General features: G+C 39.5%; 4 protein-coding genes across 5 annotated transcripts; 2 read left to right on the forward strand and 2 right to left on the reverse strand.

Annotated features, from left to right (window-relative positions):
- Positions 1-1,345: 1,345 nt before the first annotated feature.
- Positions 1,346-11,514, reverse strand: LOC115757818 (rho guanine nucleotide exchange factor 25). 2 transcript variants are annotated; one of them, XM_030698241.1, is made up of 8 exons: positions 11,200-11,514; positions 5,102-6,285; positions 3,190-3,288; positions 2,826-3,123; positions 2,679-2,765; positions 2,494-2,598; positions 2,305-2,439; positions 1,346-2,236 (listed from the first exon to the last, which is right to left on the reverse strand). In XM_030698241.1, exons 2-8 carry the CDS (start codon positions 5,887-5,889, stop codon positions 1,733-1,735), a joined length of 2,016 nt encoding a protein of 671 aa, XP_030554101.1. In that variant the 5' UTR covers positions 5,890-6,285; positions 11,200-11,514; the 3' UTR covers positions 1,346-1,732. The 2 variants fall into 2 exon arrangements, with proteins under 2 accessions (XP_030554101.1, XP_030554102.1); XM_030698242.1 differs by lacking the exons at positions 5,102-6,285; positions 11,200-11,514 and adding an exon at positions 3,839-3,943.
- Positions 7,486-8,680, forward strand: LOC115757819. The gene is made up of 2 exons (XM_030698243.1): positions 7,486-8,199; positions 8,516-8,680. The coding sequence occupies exon 1, from the start codon at positions 7,603-7,605 to the stop codon at positions 8,179-8,181; it is 579 nt and encodes a 192-aa protein (XP_030554103.1). The 5' UTR covers positions 7,486-7,602; the 3' UTR covers positions 8,182-8,199; positions 8,516-8,680.
- A 3,009-nt stretch (positions 11,515-14,523) lies between the features above and the next one.
- Positions 14,524-19,217, forward strand: LOC115757791 (glutathione S-transferase S1). Its single transcript, XM_030698204.1, has 5 exons — positions 14,524-14,686; positions 18,209-18,504; positions 18,570-18,737; positions 18,808-18,950; positions 19,022-19,217. The coding sequence occupies exons 2-5, from the start codon at positions 18,234-18,236 to the stop codon at positions 19,187-19,189; spliced, it is 750 nt and encodes a 249-aa protein (XP_030554064.1). The 5' UTR covers positions 14,524-14,686; positions 18,209-18,233; the 3' UTR covers positions 19,190-19,217.
- On the reverse strand, positions 19,218-21,848 carry LOC115757790 (enoyl-CoA hydratase domain-containing protein 3, mitochondrial). Its single transcript, XM_030698203.1, has 4 exons — positions 21,753-21,848; positions 21,637-21,696; positions 21,212-21,588; positions 19,218-21,160 (listed from the first exon to the last, which is right to left on the reverse strand). Exons 1-4 carry the CDS (start codon positions 21,783-21,785, stop codon positions 20,779-20,781), a joined length of 852 nt encoding a protein of 283 aa, XP_030554063.1. The 5' UTR covers positions 21,786-21,848; the 3' UTR covers positions 19,218-20,778.
- Between the last annotated feature and the right edge of the window lie 28 nt (positions 21,849-21,876).

Genomic DNA, 21,876 nt, shown 5'->3' on the forward strand with positions numbered 1-21,876 from the left:
TATATATATGTATATATAAATACATGCTTTATTGTTGTCGTCGTCAACATTGCAAATTTCAGAAATGAATTGTTCACAATTTCATTTTATTTATTGTATTTGCAATTGATTTGTTTTTGTGTACGCCCCAAGGAAATGCTGTGCAACAATTGGTGGACAATCGGCAGATACCACGAAATGGCCATAATTACTGCCTGGTCGCGATTGATGAGCTGCATGCCCCGCTGCGAGCAGCAGTCTGCAAACGTTTTGCATAAATTAAAAAAAGACGAAGCAAGGCAACAGCACGCCAGAAATGTTTACATTTTGTTTCTTTTTTCTCAGGGATTGTTTTTATAAGCGCCAATTGTTTATTTTTATACATTTTCAAAGTGATGTCACAAGCTGTTCGAGTGCCAAACAAGTTATTCGCCTTGTTGCTTTTGCTTTTTGTGGCATATTATTAACAATAACTCTGAGGTAGGCAATTTGGCGGGGGCTGCTGCGGGGCCAGACAGACGAGGGGATCGACGGTTTTTCAGAGGCGTGCGACCTATTCATGATAAATTTGATTGTTTTGACGTCTTCGAATCGTCCAACTTGTTGCGGCAGGCATCGATTTTGTAAAGAAAAAATAGATAAAATACTTCACATGTCAATTAGTTTGGCTTTCATGTTTGACATTCGCATTGCTAGTCAAGGTTTTGGGTAAACTCATAAATAACTTGGACCTAATAACAATTTTTCTATGTGCTTAAATGCTCGATTAGCAGTTCTCATTATACGAGCTGTTTGAGCCAAAATAAATAATTTAAATATTTAACTATCAATTAGCAGGCTTTTGAAAATGCATATTCATGGAGTAATTTCCATTTAAACCCCAGCATAGTGTATAACTCGTTTGGAAAATCATGTTGAAGATTTAATTAATAATATAATTACTGTTACTTATATTTTCCAACAATTCCTATTTATGAAACTGCAATAATTAGTTTTTAATTTAGCTATTCTAGTGTATTAAAGCTTGATTTTAATTTTGTCGGCCATTATTAAATATATTATATAGCTGTCATTGCAACTATCAGAAGAATATTAAGTTCCTATTTGGATGTTCGTAATACTTTATCAAAACGATATTAATATCAGACTATCCTTTCGTAGAGCTTTCCCAAATTGCGCTAATTATCAGAATACTATAAAACGCATAAGAATATTTATGCAATGTGTCATATATATGAAATCTATGTAGTTCATTATAAACATTTCATCTTCCAAATCTTACAATATGCACAGCATAAAAATCCTTTAAACATTAAATATAGTTAAGCTAATGAAATAAAATAACAATTTTAGAGTGGACAACAATTTTGTTTACTTGCGACAACAGAAATACATAAGTGTTTTTAAAATATTAGAATTAACTTAATTGAAAATATTTGGTGATTTAGCATAAGACTTTTTTTTAACTTTTTTTTTAGATTTTGATTCTAACTAATTTATAACAAATTTAGCTCATAATAAAAGTGTGCCATCTGTTAACTGCAGATTGGTTACGACCATTCAACGTTCAACAAAGTTGACCTATTGCACAGGCTTTTCAGGTCCAGTCTGTAGCCCAGAACGTGCAGCGTTCCGCTTGGCCGCAGCTCCATAACTCGACATGAACACGAGCACACGAACACTCGAATAGAGTGTTATCTCTTTTATATAGCAGCAGTCCAGCAGGAGCGGAGTAACTCCCTGTGCTGGCTGCTTAGTTGGCCGCATACCACGTTGTGCGATTGCTGGCAGTCTCCTCATCCGGTTTGGGCATTATCCAGATATTGCCAATGCCGCTGTCCGAACTGAAGCGATTCGAGTCGCGATAAAGCGCGAAACTTGGCGCCTTGCGATGCAGATGATCGTTTTCACGTGAATAGCGCTCCTGCAGCTTTTGCCGCTCCTCGTTGGCGAAGTTGTTGATCATGTCACGGATGAGATCCAGCCAGAGCTGGATCTGTGCGGCATCGGCGCTGAACTCGCACTCCTGTTGCTTGCGACGCTCATAGTAGAGTGTAAAAGATTTGGTTTTGGCCGAGATGCCAATATGCTCGCAAGGATAGCGACCATGGAACACCAAATGCTTGCCCTTGATCTCCGTATAAATTATGCACTTGTCAAATATAAAGACCTTGGCACGATAGCTGCGCTTCAGCTTGTGATCCAGCACCTGAAACTCGCTAACCTTACGGAACTTGCCCTGGTAATACACATTGAACTGCAAAACAGAGAGAAGTACACGATTAGTTGACAATTTCGCCAGCCTCAACGCAAGGAGTAACCCACCTCGTTACAGTCCACAATATCATTAATGATCTCTGATTCGTTGGTGGTGACCAGCAAGGTGCGCAATCGCTTCTCCAGGCGGCAGCAGGACTCAATCAATGGCTTCATGACAATATCACGATTCTTGAAAAAGGTCTGCAAGATACAAATTAGTTAATGCACATTAAGGGCACACAACAGTCCACCTACATTAATGAACTGGGTAAGGAGCAAAGGATAACGTGCCATGCGTTGTATGGGCTGCACTAAGAAGCTATTAATGCCCAGCTTATCATCGCGCTCCAGACGTATGCTCTGTAAGTAAAGAACGTATTTGTTAGATCAGGCAACATATTATGAGCTTATTATGTGAAATAGTTTTCCGCTTTACCTACCGTAAAATAATTCTTATAGAGATCGCACAGCTTTAATGATTTCTGTTTGTTCATCGTGAAGATCACATAGCCATAGAAACAGTTTTGCTGTGAAAGGAAATTCAAACAATTAGTGACCGTTTTATGAGCTATGCGAGCGCTACTCACATCCAAGAACTCGAGAAATTCATCAAAAAGTCGTTTCAGATCGCGACGATTGCGCTGCAGCATGGGCAAAAACTCGTCGCGATGGAACTCGGCGATTTGCTCGATGTTCCCAAAGAGATCGTACTTTTTGCCACGCAGGCCCAGCGGCAAATCCTTGCGCTGAAATATATTGCCATAGTTCTCCAGGCCAGTGAACAGATTCTTCACATAGGCCTCCTCGGTATGGATGAGCTCCTCGAGTATGGGATGCACGCACTTGTCGCTCTTATCGCGCAACTCAATTTCAATCTCATCCTCTCTGGAAAAACGCAATTAATTAGTTAGTATTAGTTGTCGCTTAAGTGATTTAATGGGATGCACTTACTCCTCTTTGGGTTGATAGACTGAATGAAATTTACCAACCAGTTGATGGTTTGTTGCGCCAATGATTTCAGTCTTCCTTCTTGGAGTAGAACGATAATTTCTGTGTACGATAAGAGCAAACGGGGCGGTCAAACACGGCAATCTTATTATAGAGTTTATCACTTGACTTAAGCTGGCCCCCAGAACACTACGCAAACAACAACATCAACAACCAGGCAGAAGATAAGAAATTACGCTGCATGAATCACGGGCCAGCTGATAAGCGTCGCCCACGCCAAGGCATGAGCTGAAGGCACTCAGAGATTTGGTCTGGCCAGCGAATCGCAACAACAAAAGCAACTACTACAAAAAGATAGAAAACAAAATAGAGAGAGATAACGAATTCTCTCACCCTCTTGATATGCTTGATGGGATCTTGGTGGCCTTGAAATATATTTACACCGCCAACCGCCTGGTGCAATACCACCGACACAGCTTTCAAGCAATGCATGAAAAAGTCGATCTGAGAGATTAGGAGCCAGGAGATCATGATCAGCAATAACATTGAGACGCCGGTGACTATAAAGCCAGTCAGCTGGAAGACGTAAGACACACACACTGCAAAGCTAGCAAGTAATATCGATGCGACAATGACGGTGCTGAGTACCTACCCCTTCGACGAGGCCCTCCGGCCTCTGGATGCCAAAGGAGTCTGTTGAATTGGCCTCAGTATTATCCGGGGATAATCTATTATCCGTTTGGCTGCTACCCCCATCGCTCTCATAGCTGAGTTTCTTTTGGCCATACACTTTTATTCGACTGGTGTCTTCCAGATCTAACGAGCGCTCGATACTTGGCTGCGGAGGCTCCTTTCGCACAACTCTTTCTATGTGCCTTGGTTTCTCCTCCTCCTGCTTTGGGACATCCAAAATAGATTCCGAGCTGGTTTCTTGTGTCAGAATCTCTATTCGCAACGTTTTTTCCATTTTCATTAATGAGTGCCGCGTTGGCTCCGTATTGTTGCCTCTGGACACCATAAATGGTCGGGAACCATCGTTTACCCGCACGACTTCTATACTGACATCCTCGTCGCTTTGCCGTTGATTCTCGTCGGGCTGCTCCGGCCTTGCACCCTTCTTCGGTTTGCTGCCGCTTGGCCCATCGTTGGGTTCTGAACCCTCCATATTTTAGCTGCAGCTTATTTTGAAAAACTGGGCTCGACAGATACATTTTACAAATTTTGCTACATTTTCTAACCAAGTTTAAGTAGTTTCTGGATAAATGTTGACAGTTAATTCCAAGTCGCAACCGGTTACAAATCCGATCCCAAACGCAATTCACACTCCAAGCGCTGCCTGGTCAAGTAACATATTTGAGAGCAAACACCTGCTAATTAAATTCAGATTCAGCATGGCGATAAATACCAACGAATTTTATGGCCAAGTCGCTTAATTAGACTTCGACTTTGCAAATTACAAAAATGGAAGCGCAACTTTGACCGCCCGCTGACACAGCAAACAGTGTGCGAAGGTCGTTTATGCGTAAGCGAACGGTGCTGGAAAATCTTTCAGAAGGAAGCTAAAAAGGAAATTGAATAACAACAATGTGAAAGACAGGAATACAGCCAAAGATTGCTGGGAAATATTCTGACTGAAAATCCAATCTACAATTTTCATAAAAAATTATGTAAAAATCGAATTAAAAAATTCAACACACACTTTAAAATTGTCAGCAAATTGTATCTGGCTGATCAGAAATCAAGTTCAACAGTGTTGAAAAACGAAGCAAAGCAAATTGAATCAAACGATCTTTTGTAAATTGATAAATGAGTCGAAACTAACGAGGAAACGAATGTAAGATTAATTGCCATTCACGAGCTGTAAGGTTCCAAAGTTCAATAAGTCCCGTCATCGCCGGGCCGGCATTTCACTCACCTTGGAAAATCCTTGTCATTGCGCAGCTTAAGTGGGGGAGAGAGAGCGCCTGATGGATCCGCGCTAATTGAACGCTGCACTGCCTGTGCTTTCACATCCTCTGGATCTGGGCAGTCGCTGGGCAACACGGCGGAGCTGCTCTCGCTGAGCACGTAGTCGACAGGGGCTTGGGGATCCGTTTCAAAGTCGGATATCTGATCGACTTCATCCTCGGAGCGCACCTCGTCAATGCTGACGGGCGTGCTGGAAATGGAATTGCTGCAGGAGCTGAGCCCAGGCAGGGCAATGCGACGCGGCGGGGGTGGAGTTCGAATCTGCGCGTGATCGTCGTGCTGCGAAAAGCTGGGATGGCGACGATTCTCGAGCAGCTTCAGGCTGAGGCGCTCCTGTCGCATATAGCTGATGGACGTCTTTAGCGTCTCGAAGCGCTGCACCTTCTGCCGCACATCAAGCAGGGCCGGATCCGGCGTGGTGGGTGTCTGTGGATATGTGGGCGTGGTGGGGGGCTCCGCCGTGTCATCGCTGGCGGCGCGCATTTTGAGCACGGAGCGTCGATTGAACGCGCTCTCCGTATCCGAGTTGACCGAGTAGGAAAGCTGAAAGGAACTGGAACTGCTGCTCGCGTTGCTGTCGCGTCGTCCGCCGCACTCCGTGTCCACGGCACTACTGTGACGCTCCAGCTCCGATGGCTGGCCGCTGCGGCGACGCGAGTTGCGCTTGTTGAAGTTCCGATTGCTCAAGTTGCGCTCCCGCCGAAACGGCAGCGGGCTGAGATCTTCGTCGGCCATTAGGCTTAGTCTATGTGCGTGTAGGTGTGGACACCTGGGCGCCTGATAACGCTTATCGGCGCTACAAACTTAAGCTCTCTGCGCTCTCTGTTGTCGCTTATAAAGCGTATTTACTCTCTCTTGCGCTCTCTTCTTCGTTTTGTTTGTTTCTCTCAATTTGTTAACTTTGTTGCATTTCTTATCGCAAATTCTCACGCCTCGCGTTTCTTTGCTTTTTGCGCTTTTGAAATGCGTTTCAATTCCACACGTTCCAGCTAGAGCTTAGCATGTATTTTAATAAAATTTTTGCTGTTTTTTTTATATACACAAAAATTGTTCTATATAAAATTCTTAATCTTCGGGTTCGTTGGTATTTTCGAAACACGTATTCGTATCTCGTGCGTTGGCTGTCAACAGCTGCAAAAAATAAAACAAAAAAGAATTTCAGCAACATTTTGATTAAAGCATTTTATCGCATATAATTTTAAGCAAATACATAAGTGAAAAACACACACACACACATATGATATGATTATATACTACAAGCTATTCAGCAAAAACAATAAACAAAACTGAAAAGAATTTGCAATTAGCGAAAAGCACACAATAAAGCTCTCATCTGAGTTGTAGTTTGCCAAATAAAGAAACAATATAATTGATAATTAGTGCAAATTATCTATCAATATAAAACATTTATCGAAATTCAGGCACACGACAGCCGATATTAATCGATACAATTCATTTTTACTTACATCGATAGCTAAGAAACCTAAGCTAAGTAAAAAACACATTAAATAAACAATACATCTGGAAAACTAAACCGATAATAATCGATATTAGTCGATATCGATTATTTTGACACAAATTGATGAGGAAAGATTTTTGATGAACAAGAATAATCGATAACAAAGTGGATTATCGATAAGCAAATCGATCAAAAATAATAAGTAGCTGTTATATCATAGGCAACTGATAATCTCGAGCTAAACTCGTGGACTTTGGTTTCTACTAGTACATAGTTAACATTTAGAGTATGCGTATCTCAACAAAATGATGTATGTATACACAAGTGACTTGTAATTCCAGCTAAAGATACAGTCTCATGTATGCAGCACTCTCTTGCTGCTATAGTATTTTTAACTGTTTAACTCGGTTAGGTTGCTCGATAATCGCACAAATATTTGCAGAAAATAAGCACTAGCAAAATATAAATAAGTTTTATTTATACGGCGAATGACGTCAAGCGATCAGGGGTTCAAAGAGTGAGCGTTGTCAGATCTATATGCACATTTAAGCACACACACTCTCTAATGTAGTTAATTATGTGTGACGTTTAGACTGGGCTAACACAAAATAAAAATCAACCAATGTAGTTCAAGTTTTGAAATACAACAGGATGGAATATGATGTTAAAATGGCTAAAAATGTAATAAAAAGAATAATAAGAAATAATTGTTAAATTCATTCATTTCAATCGGAACTTAAGTGAATTGGGCCAATTGAATCAGTCTGGCTAGTAAGCATTGAATAGATTTTCATAAAACATTCTTTTTTTTTTTTAAATAGTAGTCCAAGAATTTAGAGCTTGGGCGAAAACATTCAGTCATTCGAAAAACTTAGAGGCTGAACAGCTTGGACAAAAACTTGTAGAGAATTTATTGTTTTTTTTTTTTTAATATACTGAATATAGCAAAAAATTTGCAGTTTTAAATTTGTATTTTTAAAATTGGAGTAATGAAACGCTTAAACATTTATGGCGCATTTCTGTCGCTTGCCGGTCCCGGCACCAAGGAGGACATCATCATCCAAGTGGCCAAGCAACAGAACATACGCTTTAATGATCTGCCCCAGCTGCAGAAGGAGGTCGATCGGGCACTGGAGGAAAGTCTACGTCTGGGCTTTGTAGATCGCCAGGGGCCTATGTACAAGCTGAGCACGGATACGCCAACACCAAGCATTCCGAACAATTTGCCAAGCAATAAATTGGCAACCGGCAAGATCAATAACGAGACGCCAACACGCTCGCCCATGGATAGCAAGGCCCAGGGACAGGGAGATGGCATGCGTAGTCGCTCGTTGGTCGAGGCTGGCAGCCGAGTCAAGTCGCGGACTTCCTCGTGCTCCGCGTGCAGCGCCTTGGAAAACGCAGGCAGCCCGGAGCGACGCAAGAACTCTCACTTTCTGGACAAGCACCTGCTGCGCAAGGACAAAAGCATTTGCTCCATTTGCGGCCTGAACAGCGATAAGCGCAACAACATTGAGGGGCAGGACGTCGATAAAGCCAGCTGGCCGGATCTAAATCCTATGCTATAACAGCTCTCACAGGCAAACGTAGGTTGATAAAAAAGTTAACTAAGTTTAGGTCAAATGAATGAGATTAGGTGAAGCTTCACAAAAGGATCAGGTACATAAGTTATCAGGTATCTTAGGAAAAGATAAATCGAATGCATTCTGCATTCTGTCGATATTCAACAGCTAAACCTCTTTTTTATTAATAATAGATAAAGATACAGATAAGAATATAGTATCTTTGAAGCCCCAATCTATAACAAAAGTTAGTCAAGTAAATTAAAAATTAGCCAAGCCAATTTATAGCTTTACAGATTTCGCTAATAACTATTTACAATATGCACATTTTTCATTGCAGCTCTTTCGTTTCCGGCCGTAGTTGAACAAATTATCAAGTCTTCGTCCTGCATGCGGCCGCACAATTATATTAACCATAACTGACCCATAAACCTCGTCTCGATACAGTTTATTACAGTGTTGAGCATTTATTTTGATTCATGCGAATAAACAGCTACGAACATAACTGACATTGGCTTTGATTAGCCAGCGGGGGCTGTTAGCCGTTGGTTTGTTGACCCAGTTAGATAATTGGCGCAGCAGACAGTCGGGCCTGGGCCTGGGCCTGCACCTGATGTTAGCCCAAAAAGGTCGCCTCACCTGTCGCACATATTGCGCCAAGGCTTGTACGTAGAGGGCCCTGAATTGTTATCTATCAATGCTATCGATAAGCAACTATCTTAAATACTTGACGCCATATTTGATATCACTTTCCATGAATTTGCAATTGCGTTTGGGCTCGCGTGCAATCGGTGCCTGGGCACTGTAAATGGAATTTTCGGTAAGGTAAGCCCTGTGAATGTTTTCGGTAAAAAATGTCTACCCCATTTGGTATTGTATAAAGGCGTAAGTCATCAGCTTTATTTATCGCAACTGAATGGGGATTCTCTTTGCTGTGATATATGGCTTTTCCCATACAACAAAAACGAACACTAAACAATTATATTGCAATTGTTTTATTTAACTATTAGTTAAAATTTAAAGCGCACCTCGTTGCCGTTTTTCACTGCACTGTTGTCACTTTTCACTGTAATTTTATCTAACTATTGATGTTTTGGTATTAAAATTTACTGTCGCTTAAGTCGTTCAATGTCAAGTGCGATAAGCCATTTTAGGCACAGTTGATTAAAGGCTTTGCACTTTATTTTCAAGTGATTAATAATATTTAAGGTGAACATTTTTTAATTAAAAGTGAGAGGTATTTTTAGAAGGGAGTAAAAAGTTGGCAAGTGCCGTTTACCACTTTAATGAGGTAATACAATTTTATTTAACTATTGTTAAAATTTAATATGGGCGGCGTTGCCATTTTTCATTGAAATATTGCCACTTTTCACTATTGGCTTATCCATCTATTTATCTGATTATTTTATTTTATTTTCAAGTGATTTATAATTTTTAAGTTAAACATAATGTTTTATGAAAAGTAAGAGGTATTCATGGGATGTATTATAACAAGGTTGGAATGTTGCCCTTTAACATGTGAATGTTAAAATACTTGTATATACTTATCAGCCATCTTTAAGCCAACCAATACCTTAACTTAGTATGAAACTGGATTAAGCTAAATTATGATTAACTATCTCGAGTAACTTTCAATAAAACTGAACAAGATAGTACAGTTTTATTGTGTGATAAGCGTTGACTCATTTCCTTTACAACAAAAATATATACATATAGTGTATTAACAACTGTCTGCACTTAAATCGAGAAGTTACAAAAAACGGAACAGGGTTGCAGGTAAGCTTAAAAATAATTGTTTTGTAGATCCATTAGGTTACCTGATCTGCTATTTTTAGATTGATAGAGTCAATTACAGTTCGAATCTTGACTCCAAACTGGTTAGGTCTAACCCGACGTGCTGAGCATTAGATGTTTAACGGCTCAATGCAACAAGTTCAAACATTTTCACTGTATTGTTGGGGGGCAGAGACATTGCTATCTCTGCCTCTAATCTTTCGATAGACTTCTCAAAGCCGTTTCTAGGAATTTCCGGCACCAAAATAGACTGCAATAATCATAAAAGCAAATGACAGATATGATTGTGTTGTGCTGATAAAAATGGGAGTTTTTTTAGTTCAGATTTTCATGACTTGGCAAGTATTAACGTGTAATTTAATTAATTAGCTTACTGAGAGAGGAAGAAAAGAGTGTCAAATGTTACAAAACTGACACAAAACCATAAACAATAGAATTTGTCAGCTTTTAATGATATTTACTGATTATTTAAAAATAAAATGTTTTCATTTATTACATAACGTCAAGTTAACGAAACATAAATATAAAATGATATTGTGTTTATAGTATTCCTTGAATCGACAATCGATTAACTTATAACAGGTAACTTATAAAGTTCCGCTCAAACCAGCTTCGTGCAAATGTTTCCCATCATTCACATTGAAGTTAACTCGGAGTGGTGTGTTTTTTCACATTTTGTTATTTAATTTAATAGTATATATATATTTTTTTTTATATATTCTGTGTGTATCGTTCATTTTGCCGATAAGTCAAATAACGAGCTGGTGAAAAAAAGTGACACTAACCGCAACTGATACGAGTTATTGTTGGTAGATCTACAAAAAATTTGTTAAGTACGATACTAAAATGTGAATAAATAAATGTAGCTATAAAACGTACACAAAAAAAAACCCACTCATATATTCAAACACAGAGAGGAAGTGAGAGCGAGAGAGAAAGAGAAAGAGCGAGAGACATAACAACAGCTGTCTAACAAAAACGCTATGTAAAAGCGATTTGCTTTATTATTTTTCATAATTTTTAAGTTTTTTTTTTGTATGTATATAAATTGTTTGTTTCTTTTTTATAATTTGTGGGCACGTGTTAATTAAACAATTAGCTGGAATATTGTAAGCGTGCATAGTCCATTTTTGTTTTTGTTGTTTGGGTTTTTTGTTCATTTGTTTTATATGCTTAGGTAAATAAGTAAATACGTGTATTTCATGTTCTCTTGCCAATTTTGGCACTTACATTGTTTAAGCACAGGCGCAAAAGGTTAAAACCAAACTAAGGTCAGCCTCAATCGCAATTGAGTTGAAAAATCAGTTTAAAGTTCTACAAGTTCATGAGCCGCAGCGCACGCGGCGTATACGCAATTCGTACACACAACAAACGCATACAAACGCACACGCAATTACATGCACGGGCATACACACACGCGCTGACGCAAGTGTCGTTGCGGCTGTTGTTGTTGCCGTTAACTGTTCTGCGCAGACACGACAGAGACAGACGATGACGAACTCGACACGAAACGATAAAACCAAAAGAAACGAAACGAACGACCGAGCGACGTACAATGAAACGTTCAGCTCACCTGCGCATTTGAATTGGCACTGATCCGGAATTCGCGCATTGCAGCAAGTGCGCAGTCGACGACTCTCAAGTGACAGTGGGCAAAATCACAAGTACAAAAAATAATTAATATAATAAATGCATATTACTTCTACAGCTGCCTTACATGAAACAGCTTCAATTAATAAATATTTTCAAATGCCTTTTAAAATAGAATTTATTGTTTTATTATTATTATTTTTTATATTTATGTATTCTTTGCTAATATCAACTGAAATATTTGTTCGCAACTGATTCGCCTTATTTGTTTAACCCAGCATCTGATTTGCACCACTGTACACTCTGCTGAATTTCCCTCTTCCTCTTTGCCATGACACTGTTGTTGTTGTCGACTGCTAACTGTTTGCTTTAGTTGTTGTCGTTGCCATTGCTGCGCCGACTCCGCTGCTTTAGTTATAACTTTTTGTTGTTTGTTGTTGTTTTACCTTTATTATTTAGATTGCACACTCTCACACAATTTAGCAGCTGTAGCAGTGTGTGTGTGTGTGTGTGTGTGTGTGCGTGTATGTGAATCTGCGTTGCTGTAGTTGTTGTTGTTGTTGTTGTTGGTGTTTGTGAGTTCGCCGCATTTTCTACAGCAAATTATTGTCATAATTCTTTTTGTTGTTGCGCTTGATTATTTCGCTTTTTATTTACATGCAGGCGGCATAAATTCTTAATTAGTCTAGGCCGACAAATACAATGACACCAAAGCATGTAGCTGAGATCTACCGGTAAAAATTGTTGTCGTTGTTGTTTGAGAAAATTCTCAAAGCAAGCAATTATTTAGTCTCAAGTCAAAGTGAAAACAAAAATTTCCAAATATTTCAGTAGCTCAACAGCTGTTAACAAAACTGTTTCTATTCAATTCCAAATAAAAAAAACATAGTTTAAAATATCTTATTTCAAGGTAAGTTTACCAAACTACATAAACCTTTTTTGATTTCTTCAGTTTGATTCAAACTTATTCGTTGACTGCGCAAAATACACGAACCTATTATCTTATCGGCCTTTTAGCAAGTTTTCTTTTATTTTTTGCGTCAGTTGGCAATTCGATCGAGAACATTGAGGCCAATTGGACATTTGGCGTGCTTTTAACTCTGTGCAGAAGTATTTTACTCATTTTTGCTTATCTTAGCACATTTTCGAACGTTTCGGTTACGGTTAGTCAACAGTGTAAGCAACTTCGATTGGGAATTCAGCAGGGGGACTCACCGGCAACTGGTGAAATTCTGTCGTTATCAATTATTGGGCCAAGTTTTTTTTTAAATAATCGCTGGAAATCTTAAAATTAGCGCCTTTTATTCGAGTTATATAGCAAGCATTTTTGAACAAGGTGCTCGAACTAGCAGTGAGCTTTCGCATGTCACAAGTGCTTATCCAAAGCTTAACAAGCAGTGCAACTCAAGCAGTGCAACGCGTTGGCAGTACAATTAGAATGCAGGCAAGCAGTAACTTTTTGAATGTTTTTAACGGCTACAACTAAACTTGAAAACTAAAATAAATAAATATTTATATAAAATTTCTTTTAAAAAAGACATATATATATGTTTAATATATAATACAGTATATTTAATTTAAATTTTACCTAGGGTTCTTTTTACGGCCTGTGCCAACCAGTTCGCTTTAGTTGGACTTTGTCTGCCTTGCACTCTAGCATAAACAAGCTTGGAAAGCGTTCAGATTTCATGGCCTGGCGCCGATAGGCTGAAACATACGACTCATAGGCGATTCACCGGCTCATGTTGGCGTTACAGAAAATTTTCCTCTGCCGCCAAATTGTTGTCAGCTAATGAATTGTAACCCTAAACAAATCACGTTTTCTAGCGGAAATGCCTAAATCGAAAAATCCTGCAGTCAACCACAAATTGGTTCAATATGTGATGCCATTAAGATAAGAAAGATTTGAAAAAGAAAGACGTAGATTCGTTGCAATTGCTTCTTAATAGGCCGAATGGGCACACAGTACATAGCGGAATTTTGACTTCCGCTTATCACAGAAACTTACCTCTAAGCAGCATCTATTCTTCTAAATATTGTCCCGTTTTGGTTGTTTAAACTATCATTAAAATGTCAAATAAGCTACTCTAACTAAAAGCCGTGATAAATATTGGTTTAGTTAAGGCTACCAGCCATAATTGGTTCATAATTGAAAGCTCGCCAAATATTTAGTTGGAGACACAGATCAAACAAATACCAACACAATTTACTCTCAGAAGCAACCATAAAGAGAATGAGTGTGCGAACAAGACATTTTTAAGAGCGTCACAACTATTCCTTAAAGCAATAAATTACCCAAGAGCTGTATGCAAATGCCCAATTAGGTAAACTGCAGACAATAAACAAGTAGAATAGAAACATTAAAATATCTACGGCATTTAATTGAATTCATCAGGCAAAAATATTGCTTTGTAAGGCATTGAGAAAAGCACATGTCACAACGCCCACACGCGCACACACTCAAAATGCAATTACTCTCACCAACACATACGTACACACAAGGCGTCATTAAACCGGCCGGCTGCCGGCTCAGTCGCTCTCTTAACAGGCTGCTGCTGCTGCTGCTAAGCGCCTTTTATTGCTCAGAGAGCGTAAGTTTAGACAACGAGTGGGGTAATATAAGAAGAAGAAAAATACTATTAATTGGTCTATAGCAACTGCATTTGTATCTTGTAGCAGCATTTTTTAATAAGATAATTATTCATTTTCATTTGAAATGGCATATTTAAATGTTAGTTAAGGAAAAACGCCGCGGCAACAACACGCAAACATTCTGAGAGAGCGCTGCCCAAAACCCACAACGATCGAAACTCTCGGCGTCGCCACAGTGAAAAGTTCTCTGTGCGCACACCGTCGCCGCTTTCGCTACTTTTTCGCTGCTCAGAGCAGTTCCATGTGGGAGTGGCGCCGCCCATTTTGTCAATTGGAACGTATAAAAGCCGTCGCCCAACTTCTCCAACAATAGTCGGCGTTCATTGCTGTTGCTTAGCTGCTGCGATCGGTTCAGGTTCAACTGTTTCTCCTGTTTGCTGTGTGACCAGCCGTGCTAGAAAAGCCAAACTCCAAAACAAAGTTCTCAATTGGAAAGCGCAGCTGGAGCTGAATTTGTTTGGAAAAGTTCGTTGAGGTAAGGCACAGCCAAAAGGACAAATATGAAATTGAAAGCAAATACTAAAGTAAATACACTAAAGTGATGTAATTAAGTAAATTGCTAAACTGTTCTCCTTTGCCAATTTGTAAATCAATTTCCGAAACGCCGAACGCTGTACGTCTCGTTGTCGGTCGATTTGACTTCGGTTTTTGGCGATCGTTGTCTAAAATTGGAACTGTCTTTTGGTTGATTTGTGGGTCAATCGATTCGAAATCGAAAAGTGTTGAACTCGTTTCGGGCATTCGCAGTTCTTGCCTACGACTCGAATCATTCGCACGCAAATATGTGAAGGACAACGACGTGTGTGGACCAAAACCCAATCCAACGAGACATCGACCAAGAAAGTCGAAACGACACAAACCTTCTACGAATTGCATTACAAATAGTAAACTCGAAATCCAAATTATTTCAATCGTGGAGTGCGCGTACGAATTTCGAAGCGTGAGGTACTTACATTTTACGTACGGAACAATTTTACAATTTACCTCGCGAAATTTCAATTCAATTTCAAAAAAGACAACAACCAGCTTATATAACCCAGACAATACCTAGCGTAAAACAAATATACATATGAGCCCAAAGTTGATAACAGAAAATATAAATATCAATACTCAGTCCGTTAGTTGAATCTGAGTGCGGCAATTGTAAATGTCATTGATAAGAAATCGCCTGGAGACTTGATCACTGAGTTCATCTGTAATCAGTGCGAGTCGCTTTCCAGTTGCTCTGCCCATATTCTAAGATTCTCTGACCATCTGGCGCTGGATTCATCATAGCACGTGCTACTTCTGACGCACTTTCAGGGGCCTGACCTGATTAAATATTTGGGAAAATCGACAAAATCAGATTCCAAGTGAATTTTACAAGTGTAATTAGACAGGGGCTAGCCCAGATGGAGCTTACGGAAAAACAAAGCATTTTTACTGGAGCTTTATGATTGGGAAGAATATATGTTTGAAAACTGATCAAATTACGAAAATAATCTGAAATACTTTTGTGATAATATCGTAGTGTGAGATGAAGGGAAATATTATGATATTATTAACTAGAAAGAAGGGAAAACAAGGTGCTCTATATTATGTGCTTAGACTATTCTCAAATTGCTTTTTTAGTTTTAGCCTAACCTTTTTTGAACTGGCCTCCAACATTTTCTTAAGACATTCGTATAAATCGCACGAAACGAAAACTGAAAATCGATTTCACACAATTAAGTGCTGCGAGACAAGGCAATTGGGCAAAAGGCAACATCAAAGCATTAAAATAGCACAGCATAGCGAGCAAATTTAAAATCGAAATTTAATTAAATCATGACACTAAAATACCCATGGCCCTAGCGCCTCACGCCCGCTCCTGCGATGGATCATGCCAAATTAAATTCAATTGAAGCACCCACAGCAACAGAGATAGAAGCCAAGAGAGAGAGAGAGAGAGAGAGAGTCAGTGTGAGATAGTGAGAGAAGTTAAATCGATTGTTGCAATTTGAGACACGAAATTGCAGCGGAAGAGGCGACCAATCGGGTATTACTTAAGGGGCTGCAGAGGGGAGGACTACCAACTGTCGACTGTCCGTCCGTCCGTCTGTCCGTCTGACTGACTGACTGGCTGACTGGCTGAATGGGCGCCCTGCCAAATGCGGGACAGAAGACAGCGACACTTACAGCTCGCTCGCCTTTCCACAAGGCACACGAAGGGCTCCGCGTCACTTCCTGTCGAGCAGTTAGTATTATCATAAAAAATAAAGAAGAACAAAAAAATAAAAACAATGGAAATAGGGGCGTAGCAAGAGCGCCAACGCCCCAGCGGCAGTTCTTGACTCGAAACAGAACCAACTGATCTATGGACAAACGCGTCGTTCAATGCGAATTGTGTGGGTGCGGATCTGCGTCTGCGTCTGTCTTTGAGTCGAGTCGAGTCACTGGCTGTTGCCATTTCCCCAGCTCCACCTCCTGCTGCAGTTCTCAAGTCGTGTCTCTGGCATAATCGATGCATTTCCGCTTTGCGACAGACCCAGTCCATACAAAATACTTAAATACCGTTTATATATGTATATAAAATATATTTATATAAACAATGTATATACATATATGTATATGGCAATTATATGGTAATTATTTTGTCAGCTTTTGATTTATCGCAATTGCCCGCTGGAATGTTGACAATTTGAAGCTAACGAAAGCCCCAAATATGGTCAAATCGAGTCTATGCGAAAGAAATGGTGACCTTCGTTGTGTAATGGAATGGGAATGGGAAGTTATATATACCTTTACATAGAGAGACAGTTTTATTCTAATAAAATCAAAGAATACATACAATTGCATACAACCAAAGATTGAATAGATTATTATGATGATCCTTTCTTTACAAATCAAACTAGAAATACGTAGAATGTAAACTAAATCATCTAGAAACGAGTTAGCTAAAGCGATTGAATCTTGAATAGAATTAGATTATTTACCGATTAGATACGCACACTATAATGTATTAAGTAAAATAACACCTTATGATTTATCTAAAGTTTCATCAATTTTTTACTTTTGACAACGAGAGATTGAACCCTAAAGATCTTTTAATTTAAGCAAGAGACTATTTACATGTCTTAAAATTGTGAAAAGTATATTCACATATTGATTTATTAGTGAAATTAATTAAATTAACTAAATTATAATATATACCCTTGCATATATAGCTTAGATAGGAAGATTTAAAATACACTTAGACACAAGCCTTAAGAAACTTGTTAATGAATAGTTTACTCTGTGAGCTGTAAAGCGAAGCTCTACCTTTAATTTCTAAAAATATCAATTATTATGTAGCAACTGTTAATGAAAATTAAAAAATAAAACAATTGCTTGTCACTTTTACGTTGTTATCGGCCCGCTGAAATAATAGACAGCTACACATTTAGAATCTATTTGCCACCCAGTTTTTCCATTACAATTCTGCGTTATCGTTCATATTGTGAAATAGAAGCCATATATGTATGTATATATGGCGGGCAATAACCACAAACCGAATTCGATTTTTATAAATAGTCCGATATACTGTTGCATTACCATGTTTTTGCATAGTAGAAACTGCTCGAAACCTTAGAGGAAATACCTATGTTATATGTGCTCATTAAGAACCTGTGCTTATCTTATCCTGAAGAGCTGTTAACTAGTTCAAAGCACACATAAAATATGTGTACTAAACATAATCTTAGCGCCATAAAGCGCACAATAGTCCTATGCCATATTCCACATATACTATATGTATCTGGCACAATCCAATTTCATAAAACAATTGTTATCTATAAGATTCTCCACGCTTAACCAAACAAACAGACCACTGATTATGGCCAGGGCCTTGTTTACGCCATATATGTTTGTGTATGGGAGATGTGCTGTGTGGGCATAATGGAAATAAAATGAATAGAAATAAAAAACGTGATAAGCAACTCAAGAGCCGCTTATGAAATGCGATACTCACAGATATTTGATTCTTATTGATTTCACGCAGGGAATTGCATTGAGTAAGCGCAGAAATGGCCGACGAAGCACAAGCACCACCAGCTGAGGGCGCACCACCAGCAGAGGGCGAGGCTGCACCACCAGCCGATGGCGAGGCAGCACCAGCAGCCGATGGCGAGGCCGCACCACCTGCCGAGCCCGCCGAGCCGATCAAGCACAGCTACACCCTCTTCTATTTCAACGTGAAGGCCCTCGCCGAGCCGTTGCGCTATCTGTTCGCCTATGGCGGCATCGAGTACGAGGATGTGCGCGTCACCCGCGACGAATGGCCAGCCCTAAAGCCGAGTAAGTGCATCCACTCGATGACCAAAACCGTTTAGACACTCATGCCCGCTAATCAATTTGCTTAGCCATGCCCATGGGCCAGATGCCGGTGCTGGAGGTGGATGGCAAACGTGTGCATCAGAGCATCTCGATGGCTCGTTTCCTGGCCAAGACAGTCGGCTTGTGCGGCGCCACGCCCTGGGAGGATCTTCAGATCGACATTGTGGTTGATACCATCAATGACTTCCGTCTAAGTAGCGAACAATGTGTGCTTCAGTTTCATGTTCAGTGTCCTTGATTAACTCTGGAATTTTTAATGTATAGAAATTGCAGTCGTCTCGTACGAGCCCGAGGATGAGATCAAGGAGAAGAAGCTTGTCACCCTAAATGCCGAGGTCATTCCATTCTATCTGGAGAAACTGGAGCAGACCGTCAAGGACAACGACGGTCATCTGGCTTTGAGCAAGGTGTGCAACACCAAAGATCCAAAAATCCCTAACCGATCCTCACTAACTAATCCTATTTCTGTATAATCCAGCTCACCTGGGCCGATGTTTACTTTGCCGGTATCACCGACTACATGAACTACATGGTGAAGCGCGATCTGCTGGAGCCATATCCTGCCCTGCGCGGCGTCGTCGAGGCCATCAATGCCCTGGAGCCCATCAAGGCTTGGATCGAGAAGCGTCCCGTTACCGAGGTCTAAAGTGAAGAGCTAACAAATTAAAAAAAAACAAACAGCAGCAAGCCGGCAGAAGTGCGGAGGGAGAATCATTGCACAACAATAACAACAACAACTACTACTACTAACAACAACAACACCCAACACAACACCATTATTATTATTTTTATTTTTTTTTGGCATTATTTTTCAAACATTTTATACCCTTTTAGTTGGGGCTTCTAATTTTGGTAGACCTGCGAGAGGGGGATTTAACCGCACGGGGTTACGTTCGGAATTTCAAATATTTATGCGTAGACTATTAGCAGATGACACTAAATAATTCTTTTGGCATAATTCTCTTTGCATTGCCTCAAAAATGGATCTATTTTCTAGCTTTAAGTAACACTTAAAGTTCGTGACTATAAAAGAAAAACCTGAGAAAAAAATATTTTATTGCACAGTTATAATATTGCTCTACTTTTAGAAAATACTCCTAGTACATATGTATATGCTAAACGCTTACTATATAAACTCTATGTATCGATATGTATGTAATCTACGCATATATAGCTGTATACATATATATCTATATGTTCCACATCCTATAAGATTAATATTCTACTATCTTTAGTTCAATGCGAAGAGTTTTAAATATTTAAACATCACAACACAAACAACAAAAACATGAACGCGGCGGCAACAACAACAGCAGCGACATCGACGCAAATATTTTATGGTTTTATTATTTTTCCTTTTTATGATTTCGGCACACATTCGTCCAGCCTCAAGAATTTTCTACGTCCAACCATTTAAACAGAAATCTATCAAAAAAGACTCACAGACAAAACCTCAAAATTTAAATATTGGATATGGTTGAACTGAAAACAAATAAATTCTTAACTCCACACAGACAACAACTGCCAACATATAACTATTTTTTTTTTATTTTTCTTTATTTTATTATTTGCATTAATTATCCACGTCAAACATTGTATTTGTATTTTTAAATATTTGCACACACAAACACGTTTTGAATAAACTACACACAAAATAAGAATTGAGCATACTTTTCGAAAGCACGAAAATTGGTTTTATTTTGAGGAAGGAATTAAGAATTTAAAAACAAACAATAAATAAATTGGCAATTGGAAAAACTTCGAACCAAAGAATAAACTTTTAGTTGGACTTTTACTAAAGGAAGCTTTTCTTCGAAGTGCACCCAGAAAAACCTAGAGAATAGTAACGACATTTGATGAAGCAAAGAAACGTACAGTACAACATTTAGAATTATAAACATTTTCCCTAATCTCTCTAAAAGGATTTTTGATAAGACAGTAAAGGAAATTCAAATAGCAATCGGATGTTTATTGCGCCCTTAATTGCACCATTTACGAAATATAAAAATAATAGCAGAAATCGAATCGAAATCTACATTTACAACTTTCTTGTACTTACCCATTATCATTTGCAGCCGTGAGGATGATTAACGAGATGATCAGGATGACTTATGAACGTAGTCGAGTGCGTTTAAAATGCATAACAAGTTCTTAACTATATTTGTCCATACATAAGTAAATGCACATTTGGTCGGGTCCATACAACTGATAGTTTATCTCGGCACGTGACAGATCTCATTTGGTATGCTTCCATTTGGGCGCACGCTTCTCAACGAAGCTGCTCATGCCCTCCTTGCAGTCTTCTAATTGCAGATTTTCATTCATTTTAGCCTTGGCCTTAATGTAGGCTTCCTCGAGCGGCATATTGAGCTGTTGATAGTAGAATTCCTTGCCGAGGGCGATAACTGCGCGACTTTTTTCTCTGATGGCACTGACAATTTCCTCAATTGTTTTCTCCAGCTCGTTTTCCGGTACCACTTTGGTCACCAAACCAGCCACGTATGCCTCCTGGCTGCTAAGAGGCAGGCCAGTCATTAGCATATATGCCGACTTGGGGCGCGACATGACGCGTCCAACGGCCACACCGGGCGTGTTGCAGAATACACCAACGCCTGCGCTGTAAGGTAGAATGTAAATGAGCGAATTCAAGTGAAGATCAACTATCTACCCGGGCGTGGAGAACATGCTCTTGTCCGAGGCCACAATAATGTCACAGGAAGCCGCCAGCTGACAGCCAGCCGCAGCCGCATAGCCATTAACCTTGGCTATCACCGGCACAGGCAACGTTTTTATGTCCAGCACAATGTCGGTCAACTTTTGGAAAACGGAGTCCCGAAATTGAATATCGTTGGGCTGCAGCTCCTTTAAATTGTGGCCCGCAGACCAAACTTTGCCCTCGGCCGTCAGAACAACGCATCTCAGCTCCACATTGTCCCGATCCGCGATGAGTGCCTCGTGCAGGGCGCACATCATGTCCATCGATAGGGAATTCCGTGTACGCGGATGGCATAATGTGATTTCACGCACGCCTTGGATATTTTTTACCTGCATATTAACAATTAATACGTCATTTGTTTATGAATTTCTGCTCACCTTTACGAACTCCTCGGCTTTTATATTACTTGCGAAACGAATAGGCACTAAGCGCCCGCACTAGTTAAAAAAAGACGATTAAACAAATATAATAATTATTATTTTATATTAACTACCAATTTAAGTGCATTTGGCAGATTGCGAAGCATATTTATTAAACTGTAAAATGATCTGAATGCTTAAAGTAAAAGGATCGCTAGATATGTGACTATCGATATTTATTTGCTATTTGCTGTTAAT

The sequence above is a fragment of the Drosophila novamexicana genome, unplaced genomic scaffold, assembly GCF_003285875.2.
Source record: "Drosophila novamexicana strain 15010-1031.04,08,12 unplaced genomic scaffold, DnovRS2.1 tig00000121-arrow-pilon, whole genome shotgun sequence".
NCBI lineage: Eukaryota > Metazoa > Arthropoda > Insecta > Diptera > Drosophilidae > Drosophila > Drosophila novamexicana.